This window comes from Bactrocera dorsalis, chromosome 3 (genome assembly GCF_023373825.1).
Source record: "Bactrocera dorsalis isolate Fly_Bdor chromosome 3, ASM2337382v1, whole genome shotgun sequence".
Taxonomy (NCBI): domain Eukaryota; kingdom Metazoa; phylum Arthropoda; class Insecta; order Diptera; family Tephritidae; genus Bactrocera; species Bactrocera dorsalis.
Window position 1 is genome coordinate 13,200,001 of NC_064305.1, and position 16,254 is coordinate 13,216,254.

The 16,254-nt window shown below is 35.4% G+C and overlaps 1 protein-coding gene across 1 annotated transcript; it reads right to left on the reverse strand.

The window, feature by feature from the left end:
* Window positions 1–5,933: 5,933 nt before the first annotated feature.
* On the reverse strand, window positions 5,934–16,019 carry LOC105225066 (uncharacterized). Its single transcript, XM_011203388.4, has 3 exons — window positions 14,629–16,019; window positions 13,569–13,987; window positions 5,934–8,445 (listed from the first exon to the last, which is right to left on the reverse strand). The coding sequence occupies exons 1-3, from the start codon at window positions 14,784–14,786 to the stop codon at window positions 8,276–8,278; spliced, it is 747 nt and encodes a 248-aa protein (XP_011201690.1). The 5' UTR covers window positions 14,787–16,019; the 3' UTR covers window positions 5,934–8,275.
* Between the last annotated feature and the right edge of the window lie 235 nt (window positions 16,020–16,254).

Consider the following 16,254-nt stretch of genomic DNA (forward strand, 5'->3'; position numbering starts at 1 on the left):
TAACACAATAATTCTAAGCTTGAAACGTCGTAACAGTCTTGGAAGGTAAGTACGTCCAGCTCTGTGAAAATTCCAAAGCTTCATTAGAGCCATGCTGAGTCGTAACTGGCATACGAGTATAGTTGATCGTAAGGAAGTAAGTTTGTAGTTCTGACCGATGAGATCCTGTCTTACAATATATGTTCAGTTCGAATTGTGATTCTCTTCAACCTCTAGCTAACTATAATTTCAGAAAAGATCTAAGGTATGACAACAATTAGACGAGCCGGATATTTTCTGCATGGACTGAGGTATCTAATAGCAGAATTCAAGCATAGTCTCCCATTGGAATATAGATGATGATTCACATATGTTATCGAACCCAAAGAGGTACAAAGTTAATTCGCTGAGAATTCATATGTTACCCTTCTAGAAACAATGCTAGTGATCGAATAACATAAATGGTACTAAGAGGAGGAATATGTATTATATAAGGTAATAACGATGACCACTATTAAATACTACTGAATCTGCTAGCTGGTAAAGATCACTTAATTCACTCATTAATATAGACAAATTAATTTCTATTTGCAGGCAAGAAACGTAAGAGTGGAGCTTTTCGGGCAACCAACGTTGAAGATGTGGACTGTAAAATATCTATCCCCCTACAGGAAGAGGTCTAACGGTGCGATATTATACGATCTTGGTAGTCAATCGGCTGGCTCTAAATGTGAAATTATCTAATCAGCGAAGGGGTCTCTCAATAAATCCATGGATTGATGCGATGTACGGCGCAGTCTTGTTGAAACCAAATGTCGGCTAGATCATTGGCGCGGTTGCCATTGACGGTTACGTTCTCATTGGTATCTTTTTTTGAAGAAACATAGACCGATGATTAAAATCGTTGTTTTTTTTCAGAATGAAATGGCATCTCTTGAATTTCTTCATGTTGCTCATCAGTCCCAAATGTGTCAATTTTGCAAGTTGAATGATCGAAATTTGAAATTCAATCTGCCATCTTTAAGGCGCAGAACTTCTCTACTCACAACCTCTATAAAATATCTCTGAGTTATCGCAAAAAAAAGATAAGTTGGAGAGATCACATTGGTGTCAAGGATTCCACAGCTTCTCGAAACTGAACCTCCTGCAGAAGTACCATTGCCCAAAGTGGGGGTTTACGACCCCACATGGTCTATTGGCTCTACACAAGTGTCATCTGTCCCATATTAAAGTATGGTGGATAGCATTATCGAAAAAGTGCCGTATTGAACCCCTGGAGCAGATGCAATGGTTGCTTGATGGGGAATATGGGCGCAACGAAAACTATGTTAACTAAAGCTCTGGAGTTTATTCTCGATATCCGACCAATATCAACCGGCTCATCATTTTCAGACATTGGACTCAGCCTGAGGGTAAACCTGTGAGGATTTAATTGCGCCAATGGTACTGTAACCGACAGTTTCAATGACGAAATCACGGGAGCGGGCTTCTTTTGTAGTAATCCATAGAAAAGGTAGCTTCAAACTAAATGACTACAATTCAGTATTTCAGCCCAAATTGAGGGCATAACAGAAGGTTGCTCTAGCCAACAAGTCCATCAACATTCTAGTAGATAGCCAAGAAACACTTAAGGTTATTCGTAGCACCAATACTTAGTCATATTGCGTGAGGTTATGCAAACAGGCAATAACTAACTCGGTTAATATCATCTGGTTTACCGGTCATATAGGAATAGAGGGAAATGGGAATGCATACGAGCTGGCCCGCTCGAAATCAGCTGGAAACACAAATCTCCCAAGTTGTCCTAGACCATTCCGCCACTTCAAGGGTGGTTTTAAGGAATGAACCCTTAAGGAACACCGCATGTCTTGGATCACAAGCAACACAAGGCATACCACAAAGTTAGGGTCGTGTTGAACGTAGACAGACTACTTATAGGTGAAAAGAACTTAGTAGTTTTGTAGGGGTTATCACAGTGCATCTACCCTTAGGATTCCACTTTTAAAAATTGGAAAGGTGGATTCGGCAGGGGCATCACAGGGCACCTACTCTTAAGATTACACCTTCAAAAAATTGGAAAAGTCGATTCGAAATGGGGAGCATGTGCGGAGCATAATGAGATGCTGAAACATTAGCTATACGAATGACCAGCCTTCAGCCCGATGAGACGGACACGCCTTCCAATGCACCAACTTAAAAGACAATGGACGGTTGGAAAAAATAAGGGTTTTCACCAAATCCCCGGAGTTGCTAGATAAAGCTTAATTTGGTTATCACCCGGGAGCTCAATGGTGCACCTAATGATTGCTTAAGTGGAAGCGTAGTCAGGCATTAACTCTCTTCACTTCTCGACCAAATACGGTTACTCTCGGACAACACGTTAGTTTTGGCTGCATCGAAGCTGTAATAATCTTCACAGATGCAATTTTCATAGCACAAAAAGACGGCAGTGTGTAGTGGTCCGGTCAGCTTATTGATGGGAAAAGGACGTTTTCGGGTCCATATCCCATAAACTAAAGGATTAGTTCGCGTATATACAAGTTGCCGGCGTATGCCGACGACATCGGTATCATTCTCTAGGTTGGACAAAGAAGCGAAGCAAATGGCTCTGGAAATGGCTTAAAGAAAGTCGTCGTATTCGCGACTTAGCTCCCAACGTCACTGTTGACAGTCATAACTTCGAAGTCGTAGATAATTTCGTTTATCTTGGAACCAGTATTAACAGAAACAACAACGTCATGCTCGGAATACAATACAGAATAACTCTTGCCAGCAGGTGCTTCTTCAGATTGTGTAGGCAATTGAGAAGTAAAGTCCTCTCTTGACGAACAAAGATCAAATTCTACAAGTCACTCATTATTCCCGTCCTGCTATATGATGCAGAGACATGAACGATGACAACGGCTGATGAGTCGGGGTTACGAGTTTTCGAGAGAAAGGTTCCTCGGAAGATTTATGGTCCTTTGAGCATTGAGTCATGTTGTTGTTGTTGTACGCGGCAGAAAAGATTTCTGAAGTAACTTCGAAGAATGATGCCAAGTTGACAGTCCTTGGACGGATAAAGATCCGCGTCTGTCACGAGACTTAGACCCAACTGTCGTGGGTTAAACCAGATTGTCGTAAGTTACACCCGTCTGCCGTGGGTCGACATGACTTATCCTAGGTCATGTCATCCGAATGGATGAAAACACTGAAGCTCTGAGAGTATTCCACGAGGTAACCGCCGGGGAAGCAGAGGAAGGCCTCCACTCCCTTGTAAAGACCGGGTGGGAAGGACCTGGCTACACTTGGAATCTCCAGCCGTCGCCAAACAGCGAAAAGGAAGAACGACTACGCCAATAAAGAAGAAGAAGAACATATACAGGTGGACAGGTCATTTTGACAATTTCTATACATGTTTCATCGGGTCTCCGACGCACAGTGGGTAATAGGCGGCAAAAATATGTAATTTTTAACTATCTAATTTTAACAAATTTTCATTCCAGTAGTGTTTCTAGACAATGAATATAGTTTAGTTTATCACGTATTTGCGAATTGCCATTTCACTGACATAAGAATGTATTTTTAAAGTCAAATAAAAATAGAACTCTTGAAAATTGTGAAAAATATTGAGAAACATATGAGAACAGACGTATGGGGTTTCGACGTTTTATGCAATAAGAAGTGACTTCAAAGTCCATCCTAATATATATTATAATACATTATAAAATAATTATTTTCATTTCAAAGGCCTAATTCATGTCAATTTTGACAAAGTTTTAAAATAAAACCATTTTTAAACACTTTTACATAAAAATTATAGTTTTGACTATTAGCTACGTGTACCTACATTGTCTAGTTAGTCCTAATATTTTATGTACACTTTAAGGAATATGATAACGAAAATATGAACTGCGGATACGTGCGGATAAGGATCAAAGATAGCTATGAACGGTTGTTGTGTTGTTCACATATTGATAATTTAAAGTAGCGTTTGTGTAATTTCGAAATTCGTTGTGTAATAAAAACATAACAGTTCTTAACAAGTGTGATTGTATAAATATATATTGCAAATAATATTTGCAAAATGTCATCCGTTTCCATAAGTAATCGACAGCTTACTGAAGAATTTATTCAGTGCGGCCAAAAAAGTGATATGTTGACGCAGTTTTTGAGGGATAAATTCCCTTCTTTTAGTGAAGATAAGGTGAAGTTAATTTTAGAACAAATTAAAAAAAGGTACATAAGTTCATTCAATTTAAAATGAAACCAGTGCCACAGGAAAAAAACATACTATTTAAAAATCATTCTGTATGGCTGGATAAGAATTTTACTGTAGAGATGGTTGATAAATTATTACCCGGGACTTCAAATAAACGTAGTTTAATTGCTGGACGACCGGTAAAGAAATTTGAAGAATGTAGTCAACGGGCTAAACGTTACAAGGTCCAACAACTTCGAGATAAGTACTCTGAACAAGAATTAAAGGCCGCAGCTGGATCAGCTGCTATTAAGAAGACATACTTAGATTCTCAAAAAGCGTTGGCGATGTTAATTGATACACAGTTATCAAAGCATCAGTATGAAGTTGTTCGAAATGTGCTTAAAGACTTCGGATGTGATGTGCTGCCACCGTATTATAGAGTTCGGGAGGAAAAAAGGCATTGTTACCCTGAAAATATTACTATTACACCAATATCTACACAAGTTGATTTGCAAAGTTTACTTGATCACACAGCTAAAAGAATTATTTTGGCCGCCGAGAACTTTACAAATCTAGCTCATGTTCCAGAAATAATGACTCTAACATCGAAATGGGGTTGTGACGGTTCGTCAAATCAAAGTCAATACCACCAGTTCATACCTAACGAATTTGATGGTATATCTGATACAAATTTATTTATGGCATCTATGGTGCCTTTAGTGCTTAAAACTATAGACCAAACAGACACGTTATGAAAGAACTCTTCTTCCACAAAGTTTTGTCGGCCGATTCAATTTGAATATGCCAAGGAAACCGTAAACCATACTAAAGAAATTGTCGAAAGGATACAGGAAACCATAATCAACATATTGCCAACATTTGTGACTATAAAGGACAAGGTTATTGAAATACGTCACAATCTTTTATTTACCATGATGGCCACAAAAATAGCTCAAGCAGCAACTGGTTGTAAAGCATCATCTGTCTGTTACATATGTAATGCAAGCCCTAAAGAAATGAACAACCTAGAATCCGTTGTCAAAAAATCATGCAATCAGGAAGCAGTTAAGTTGGGAATTTCTCCCTTACATGCTAGAATTAAAACAATGGAATTTATTTTACATATTGGGTATAATTTGACTTTTAAAAGGTGGTCTACTAATGCGGAAACCAAGCCACTTAAAGAAGAAAACAAGAAACTTTAGAATTGGATGATGATGTTAAAAAATTACTTGTTGAATAAAGAATTAATAATATATGATCATTTTTGAATATTTATTGGTTATGTTATATGGGAGGTGGGCGTAGTTGTGGACGGACTTGTTTCATTTTTAGAGAAATAATAATTTTTATTGATTCAAATCCGTTTGACAATTTTTAACAGTCTAGCTGTGATAACAGCGAAAATATTGCAACTTTTGTGATTATATTATATGGGAGATGGGCGTAATTGTGGGCGGATTTGCTTTATTTTTTCTGGACAAGCTTATATTTACACAATATTACACTGTAGAAAATTTTGTTACTGTAGGATGATTTTTGATTTTTGTGTTATATGGGAGGTGGGCGTGGTTGTGGGCGGATTTTAACAATTTTTTTTTTTCATCTAATTTGGCAATATGAGAGATGTGTGCCAAATTTCAAAGCCCTACCTCGATTCCTTCTATTTTTTGCCGCGGCTTGTATGAAGCGGCCCCACTGTGCGACGTTTCTATTTATAAGAAAATAGAAAACAACTTTCATTTCGTTTTGTTTATTATTTATATTTAGATTTGCATTCGTTTTGTTTTTGTATTTGACTTTTTATTGTAATCACTGAATATTTGTATGTGTGTATGTATTATATTAGATATACCTATGATACCTTACAAATACCGTTAATATAGTTAATTAGCTTTGATACAAAAATAAGAAAAGTGTGAATTGTACAATCAAGATGTGAACGGATGCCGCAAACATTGAGGTTATGCGCGCTACAACCGATCCAACTGGTTCCAGCTTTACAAATGTACTATCAAATATGTATATAGTGGTTAAAATAGCGGGCAAAATCAAGACGCTGCACCAACTAGATAGCTGTGAGGATGTATGCAAAATACAACAACAGCAACAATAGGTGTTAGAGCAGCGTGTGATTTTGTGAAACTTATGGCAACGCTTAGACTAAGTAATATGAAATGCTTTTTGGAAAAACATAGCAAATACCGCATTTTGAGGTTGCAAGCGACAAGCAGCATGCACAGGCAGCAGGCATTTGTGTAAAGTTATTTCCAAGAAGAGAAGAACAAGCAGTAATGTACTAGCAATTGCATTTTTAGCTTTTGAAGTGCGTTTCGAGCATAAAAGCATTATTTTTGCGCACTGCAGTGTACACTGGGTGCCTTTGTAAGCGCACTGGGTAGTTGATTGTGTTAAGTTTTGACTGTGGTGAATTTTGTTTGTAGTAAAGTCTGATTGTAATGAATTTTAATTATTTGATTTTTGATTGTAATGAACTTCGAATATTAGGAATTTTGACTGTGGTGAGTTTTGACTATAGTGAGTGTGTGAGTTTTAATTGTGTAGAATTTTGACTATAAACTTAGGCTATGGTAAATTTTGATTGTGGTCAGTTTGACTGTGGTGAGTTTAACTGTGGTGAATTTCAATTGTGGTGAATTTTGAATGCAATGAATTTTTATTGTGCTGAATTTTGTCTGCTGTGAATTCTAAGTGTGTTGATTTTTAACTGTGTTGATTTTTTATTAATATTAATTAAACTAAATTTTTTTGTTGCACTTTTTTGCAAACAACTCATATTGTACAATACCCAAAAGTTGTGCGTTTTTTAAATCGAAAATGAATTTGTACTCGAGAAAGTTAATAATTTTTACAATTTGTACTTCGTTTAAGGCGTATAGTTAAGTTAGATGACTTTGGAAAAGTAAGTTAACAAGTTTTTGCAAATCACGTGTCAGGCAATGTTTGGAAAATTTGCGGTTAGGAAATTTGGTGGCAATTTGATAATGTTTTTGAAAACTTTTTTGCGATTTTCAACTTTTTACAGCTGCCGAGGCACAGTTTAGGCGCAAAAGTTAGCGCTTTTTCGTAGTTTTCATCAAAACGGTACAAAAAACGGTAAATTTTGCGTTGAACTTGTGCACGAACGGCCAAACAATGCCCGAGCGCGATTTTTAACAGTTAAATGCAATTTTACTGCTTGCATTACAGTTTTTAAAATGTCAAATGTGGGTTTGCCTCGTATTCGAATGCTGAAATTTGACATTCTCGAAAGTGTAATGCAACATTTTGAAACTTAAATTATTTACAATTCATATTCATGATCATGTGTGCTTAAATGGTCTAGAGCTTATTAGTTAAGTTTTCAATTTTGGCATAAAGGTATATATGTATAGGTGTGTATATGTGTGATTTGTTCAATTTTTTTGTTTGTTGTAAATGTTGTTGTAAATTTATAAATGTTATTGCCACTTTCGTACAACTTACAGTATAAATTTTCGTTTTCAAATTTAGCTTAGTTGTTAGTTATTGATTTTTTGTTCGTCTTACAAAACTTATTAGTCTATATGTGCATTTGTAAACAGTTATTTCAAACAAATTTTGGGTTTCTGTACTTAAATATAAAGAAAATTTTCGAATTTTTTAAATTTTAAACCTTTTTGCTAGAAAAAATACACAGTTAACTTGAAGCGCTGGTAAAAAGTCAAAAAACCGTTTTGTAACCGTTTAGCTTCAAATATAACCGTACATTTTGACATTTTGCATATAACGTGCGCTGACTTAACTAATGAATCTACAATTTGTATGGCTTGATTTTGAAATATTACAACAATAATTAAATTTAAAGAAATTAAAACAAAGTTTTAATAGAAAATATTAAAAATAAAGAATTACTTACACAACTAATGGGTGAAACTAGTTTACAAATGTACGCAATTCAATATACACTATGAAATATATGTAAAAATATATTTAAGTGTAATTAATAGCTATTTTTATGTAGTTAACTATACTAATTATATATATATGTATGTATAAGCTGGTATATAGTTAATTATATACTAGTTAAATTAGATTTAAGGTTGGAAAATTTGCAATTTGTTGTTTGCGGCATTAATTATTGCGTTGTATACTTCGCTGCAGTGAGAAATGCGCGCTGATGCTATACGCATGCGTACTGTGGCTGGGTCCTGAGCTGCTGCTGCCCGAGCTGGTGCGCGCACGCTTGGCGGGTGAGACCTTTTTCGGCGTTTGGGCGAGGCGTTTGCGCTCCTTCATGTATTCTGTAAGATAAAGAAAAAAAAATAGTTTAATAGAGCAATAAAAAAGAAAAATATTTTACTAAAACAAAATAGTATTTTATTAAAAAAATAATAATATTTAATTCAAAAAATAATAATACTAAATAAACAATTATGTTCTCAAGCACATCAGAAAAGTAAACAAAAGCAAAAATTTAGCAAGAAGAAAAGCAGAAAACTGCAAGGGCGCAAATATGCATTGCGCGGACTTGCCAGTACATCCCCTTAAGGAGCAAATATCACACAAAACCTAATATTTTTGTTTTTGCGAGAATTCGATCGGGGAAACGCGCAAGTATGTATGTGTGTGCTCGGGATTAACAAAAGGCAAGCAAAAGTCAGGTCGGGGTAATGCACTGCACAGATATACACATATAAACAAAGTTAGGTAGCTCGGCTTATACAAACATATAGGTAAAATATACACACAGCGAACGCGTGTTGGCACGTGACTGACTGACGGCCAGGCAGCCAGGCACACAGCCACGGTAGGAATTGTGCGACTGGCAATCAGTGCATGCGCGCAGCCAAAGGCACAGCGCTTCTATTTACCTTTCTTTCGGCTGCGCACAATTAATGCCCGTTTATGTGTGTGTGTGTGTGCGGAAAGTTGCACATGCTGCACGTAAAGGACGTTGGAAAGGATGAAAAATTGTTACTTGCTGCAAATAGATCACGGCGCTGCCCGCATAAAGTCTGTAAGGCAAATTTGGCAGCTGACAATTGCAGCATAATTCGCGACCAATAGCAGTTTTGCTTTGACGCGCGTCAAATATGTAACTCGCGTCTACCAGCATAATTAGAGTGTGAATCACTTTTGCATGCACATATTTTCAAATATTATAGCACTAGTGTAAAGATTTATGGGCCGTGCCTATGTAACCAAAACGCCAGATTTATAGGCAGTCAAGGACAATGTGCTAAGCAGTATATCTTAAACTTATCTGACATATGTTTTATGCTACTAGAACAACAACACCATATTAAAATATATATTTTTTTTAATTTCATTAAGAGAACTTAAATTTGAATCTGTCATTTGAAATAAACAATTTCTTAACGGCACTGACACTTTCATTTTAGTAACAGGGTGTACAATATATTTTAAAATATGATAAATTTAAAAAATTTAAATAAAAGTAAATTAATTAAATGAAAAATATTGAAAACAAAAAATAAAATAAAAAAATAAAACAAACAAAAAAAATTAAATAAAAAATTATAAATAAAGAAATCTTAAAAAATTTAATTTAAATAAAAAACACTAAAATAAATAATTTTAAAAATAACAAATTACAAAAATTATTTAAACAATAAATAAAAAGAAACTAAATTAATAAAAATTAATTAAGTAAAAAATATTGAAAAATAAATAAATAATATTAAGAAATTAAAAAAAAAAAACATATAACAAAAAAATTTAATTAAAAAAATTAATTTTAAAAAAATAAAAAGAAACAAAATTAAAATAATACTTAAAAGTTTTAAAATAAATAAAAAAAATAGAATATTGTCTGCCGTTAGAATAACAAAAACAAATTCTAAAAGGTTACAGCTTTGTATGCGGTTTCAAGCTCCGCAACATAAATGTCACTCAAGTATCTGCTTGAGCACTAAAAAACATACTTACATATCGTCACCTGAAATGCAAAATAACGTATCATCAAAAATTTCGAAATTGAGTGTCTTTTTGATTACACTTCCCTACTTCAAATTACACACATAATATTACATATGTTCAACATTTTCAGGTCCTGCGGTCATATATAAACCAGTTTTAACCAATATTAAAATTTTGTTTCACTCATGTTCCATTTTATTTCGTGTTTCGTTCATGCCACTTTAAATTTCCGAAAATGTTGTTACGTTATTTTGCATTTCAGGTGACGATATGTACATACAAATATTATTCATAAAAAAATGAATAAAGCCCTGCTGTCTGTTAAAAAAAATCTCAGTGCTCATTCAAGTACAACAACTTCAAGTGTCCAACAAAGAAAAAACACTCGAATCTCGAACGCAGCGTATTGGAAACGGAAGAAAATCAAAGATTGCTACATTTACATGCGGCTGACTGCTTTAATTGGCTTAACAAGCGCGGTTTTGAAACATTTATGCTGGTCGCACAGCAAACAAATAGCGTTTTGAATAATTGAGAACGTTGGATGTAGCAACAAATTGTCGAAAAACAAATTAAAATTATGCGTTGACGAAAATCTAGAAGAAATGCATGTAAAAAGTAATACAAAAGCAGCTAGTTGATAATTGAAGGCGATTGTTATCAATTTTTACAAAGGCACCAGAGAACTATCATGAAAATCAAAAATCGAAAAAGTAGCGCAAGGAAATGCATAATATAAACAACTCGCATGCGACAGAGAGACACACAAGCCTCAAAATTACAAAATTTGTAGACGTCAATTATAGGAAGCAAAAAAATTAACCAAAAATGCTAAAATATTGACGCCGCCTGCAAATGCAAAGTGACAGTAATTAATCCATGCATTAAAGCAGTGCCTGCTGGAACATAGCAAAGTGTGTGCGCAGGCGCAGAATAAAAGTGATTTTCACTACCAAAGGGCAGCGAATGCACACGTTTGATGTAAAAGGTGCAGCAATAATTTACAGCCGTTTGCAAACGAAATGTGCACAGCTGTTTATATTTTCAACGAATTTCCCCCCGATCAGAAAATGTACCAAAGCGCACAGGGTAAGGTAGCGGCAATACAATATGTAATATACATATGTTGATGATGTGTCGGAGGTTAGCGGATGGACTGGTTTTTCCAAAGCACACGCATGTAAAACAAAAAGAATTTACGGAATGCAGGAAAATGTTGCAACACATGTGCATTTCTATATGAAAACGTTGTAAAAATACATACAATCTGACAGTGACAGCATTGAGCATCGCTTGTAAGCATAATAGCCTGGCATACGTTTAAACTTGCTGGTGGTGGCAGCATCGCATGTAAACATCACCCTCATCCGCAGGCAGCGCTTGCGATGTAGGGTGGGTTTTCATGCTTTGGAAAACTGCGATTACACGCGTTCGTATGTAAAAACTATATTACAATAGTCGCTTGATCACTGCATACAAAAGCGTACAGCTTTATGCTGTCTGCACAGCTGCGTCCCGCTGGACTCACCACCAAGCCCAGTGATGTGCCTACTTGTCTGCGCGGTGGTGTGTAATACGTGAATCACTTGTGCAGCGAAAGAAATATGTGTGCTTGTAACAGCAGTAATGTGACGATCGATACGAACCCTTTTGTGTAGTTGATAATTTTCGAGGTTAGGGCACAGTGTGCTTCAAAAAGTTAAATTTTAACAGATTTTTTTGGATTACATTTGGCAGAAGCGAGTTTTGTTACAAATAATTTAATGTAAACTGAATTTCTAATGCAATTAAATACAAGAATTCGATTTTGATCGGTCAATTTGTATGGCAGCTATATGCTATAGTAGTCCGATCTGAACGATGTGTACGGAGCTTATACCGTTTCATCGAGCAATATTACATGCCAAAATTTCGTGAAGATATCTCGTCAAATGAAAAAGTTTTCCATACAAAAAGTAAATTTTGATCGTTCAGTTTCTTTGGCAGCTATACGCTATAGTGTTCCGATAACGGCAGTTCTAACAAATGAGCAGCTTTTTAAGGAGAAAACCACGTGTGCAAAATTACAAAACGATATCTCGAAAACTGAGCAACAGACGAGCACGACTAAATCGAATCCGGTCATCACACTAATATAACAAAATGTTACCGCTTTCGACACACTGTGCTTTTTAAATATTGTATGGCCCTTTAATAATTATATTTTTTACTCGCTTATGCATTTCAAGCGCACTAGCCTTTGCCGGCTAACAATAATGAAACAAAGTGCAGCAACACTATAATTATCTGATTGTTCCAGCGACTACTTTCAGTTGATATCAGTTCGATGGCGGGTCAGATTTTTTTTTACAAATTGTTAAAAACACTTTCTGTATATTTTTTTAGCTATAAGCTCTTTGCTCTTTTTTTTTTTTGTTGGTTTACTGATTTCGCTTTACTTTAACCGGAAATGATTTGAAATCGTCGAAATTACATATCCTGCCAACATTGATGACTGTGATACGCCTACACAACCGCTTTGCCGCTGATACAAAAGGCACAACGCAATGTATGTCAATTGCGTAACCTTCCCACCGGAAGTCTGTCGGTCGATATACCGTTTAGGAAGTCACAAAAAAATATAAACCACAAAGGCTAAATAAAACGTGAGCAGTGCTGCAATCAGACTTTAATTAGTATTTTAAGGTTAGGATTTTCGTTTCAGCTTGCTAATGTAGGAAGAAATGCTTTAGAGGAAGAAATATAAAACAAATCATGCTAGGGTAGTTTGTAGAAAATGCATTGCGAACGCCTACAAACAAATTCGTATAAAAAGCTGACAGCACAAATGACCGAAAGACCGTTAAAAGCCATAAAACCATAACGAAGTTCACATAATCAAGGTCTGCTGCACACAGGCAAACATACATACGTGCATGTCAATATGTAAATTCGATTTCGTGAATAATTATTGCGTGAAATATTGGTTTCCTGTAGTTATAACGTACATTTTGGAAAACACACACACACACACATGACACTGCTGATACAAAATAAAAAATAAATAAATATAATATGCATTTAGACGGCAAAAAAAAAACTTTGCTCAATCAAGCGCTACAAGAAGGTAGGGTCGTAAAAAAGAAATTCTCACGCCAACAAACTAAATTTGCGGCCGGTGGTGAAATTCAGCAATTTTTGTGTTATATTGAGCAACTCGATATTAATATAACAGTTTATGCTAAGCAACTGGTGCATTACTTGATATTATCAAATGCAAGTTCGAACATTTTCCCACACAGCAAAAACGCTAATACAGGAAGTGGAACACAATTACACGCCTGAATGAGCAGCGCAAAGGAAGCTCAACCGTGTACGTATTGCACGAAGTCCACGCAAGAAATTGCTGCCACTAGTTAATAACTACTTTTTTACAAAAAGATTATTACTTTACTGATTAGCGAGTTTCTATAGCAAGTAAATAGTTTAAAGTGAATATGTTTACCTGTAATTTTCGGTTGACGCTTGCGCAGTGGCGATCTGCCAGCAGCATTGCCATCATGCGTACGCTTATTGCTGCCGCAATGTTCGGTGCTGGGTACTTTGAACACCAACGACTCATCCTGTGAGTCATAATCGCCGCAGGAATCTGTGTCGGTCGATGTTGATGTGTTCATCATGTAATTTTCACGTTCGGCCCGTTCGTCCATTAGTAAATCGGCATTTGACGGCACAACCGGTGCGGGACGTACATGTGCAGCACGCGTCAGCGTATAGACTTCGGGTGCGCGATTAGATTCCTGATAGGAAATGCGTTCCCAAACGAATTGTGTATTTGTGGTGAGTGGGGAGCCGTTGCGGAAGTCAAAACCCCATTTTTTTATAGCACGATCTTGTTGTTTGTCCAATTCCTCGGCGAAGGTTCTGTGGAGAAGGAAGGACATTTTTTATAAATGTTAATCATAATTTTTTTTTACTCTATTTCAATTTTTTTTTATAAAATTTTTACATTACTTTTAATAATTGTTTCTATACTTTTGTAATTTATTTTTTATAATTTTCATATTTAAGGTAATATAGAAATGGTGAAAAAAGGAACTGTTTAATACAGAAATGTGTAAAAATTTATATGATTTTAAAATAGATCTTATTGAAAAATATTTTTTAAGCATTTTACTATAAAAAAGTGATGTGATTTTTCATAAAAACGCTTTTTCTAATATAAATAAAAACAATATTTATTTGTTAATAAATGAAATATATTATAAATTATAGCATAAATGTATTAACGATCAAAGTCCCCAATCTACCCATCTTTGGTTGTTTTTCTTCTTTATAAATTTTATTTACAATCTAACAGCTCCCAAAAATTAAAAAAAAAAAACAAAACAAATTAAAAATTGTGAAATATTTCGCAAGCCTTTTCGGATTACAATATTAAAGCCACAGCGTTCACCTACTACTGGTTGTTGTAAACCACTGACCATTTCAACTTTTTTAATAATTAAAAACATTTTCACTTACTATTAACGTACATAGTATTTATACTTAGTACAGACACTTACTTTTGTGTTTCCACCGGGTTGGCTGGTCCAAAGAGATCACGCTTAATGCGGTTCAACTGGCGATTACAGGTCATATTGCGTCCCATTGCACTCGGACTAGCGCGCAGCTTACAGAATTCGGTTAAAATCACTGGATTTATTACACGTGCAGCAGTCATCACTTATAATACTTGTTAAAATATTGCTTAACAAACAATAAATGTCACAGAAATATAATTACTAGCTCCGCCGATTGTCTTTCGCAAACACTTCCTTTGCTTATTGCTTAGCAATTGCTTTATTATTATGTTTTTTGGCAACAAAATGCTTGCAACAACACTTAACCTTGAAATCAGCGTTTATTTTTTTGTGACTTTTTTATTTTGCTTAATTATGCAAAGCAATACAAAGTAAAATTCAATAATTCCGACAAATTGCCAATGACGTTGTTTTATTCAACTGAGTGTTTTTCAGCAATTCCCTCAACCACGTTGTGTTGTTGCTGCAAGTTTTCAGTCTCCAATGCCAAAATACTTGGTACTTGTCAAAAGTTTTCGCGCCAAAACTTGTTGATTTCCCCACTTTTGTTTTTTATACGATGATTCTTCCACACTATTACAATGCCCAATCGGTGCGAATCACTTTGGGGTACAGTTTCGTTGATCAACCAGCTCCACCTAACTTGCACCCACTGCTATGCACTGTAGACACTTGCGTTTGTTTCAAATTATTAATAGTTTTTATTGATTTTCAACAATTTATTGTCACTTCATAAGGCTTTTTAAGAAAATATTACTTTAAAATATTTTCCCAAGAAATCGCCCCCACTTGCAGGTCGCCCACAGTAAGCACAATATATATGTAGCTCCAATACACTATGTCTCTTTGTTTGCTCTTATGAGCTTGCGCTGCTCTCACTAAGCAACAACACGAAATGTCAAAAGTTTACTCGTTGCTTTTGTGCTTTTTATGCCAGTATGGATACAAGTTTTTCCAAGCACTTTAAATAGTATTTTTCACAAATTTTCTTGTAAATAATATTGAAAAACACTAATATATATATTCATTTGTATATTTATATAGTACTTCAAATATTTTCGATACGAGTACGTGCGTAATTTAATACAAAACTCAATGCACTAACGCTATACGTTTTCACACTAGATTATTTGTAAACGAATGACTTGTACTCGCTGAACGCTCTCGACGTACTGACGTTTGCTTTCAACTTCGAATTTTTATTTTGCCATCGCTCGACGTAAAATTATTTGTACAATTGCCAGCAAGAAGAGACAGCCCAAAATTATAAATACAAAAACTCCACGCAATAGGTACATCGGTATACACGGTGGTGGTAGTTTTCTCTGCATACGACCGTTTACACTTTGCTTCGTTGCCTGCAAACAAAAGCAAATACAAACACACGAACTAATGTAAACAAATAGCAATGTTACAGAGTGCTGCAAACAGGCGGCAGCGAACGATTTGAAAATTCGAAATGTTATGTGTTAACAGCAACATTCACAATGGTGGGTTGACTGTTGGCTGCGTCTGCTGTAACACAGGGTGTGCTATGTTATGTTATAATTCTATATTGCTTGTTCGTGTTCCTGTGGTTTACAGCCACAAGTGCAACAGTGATGCACT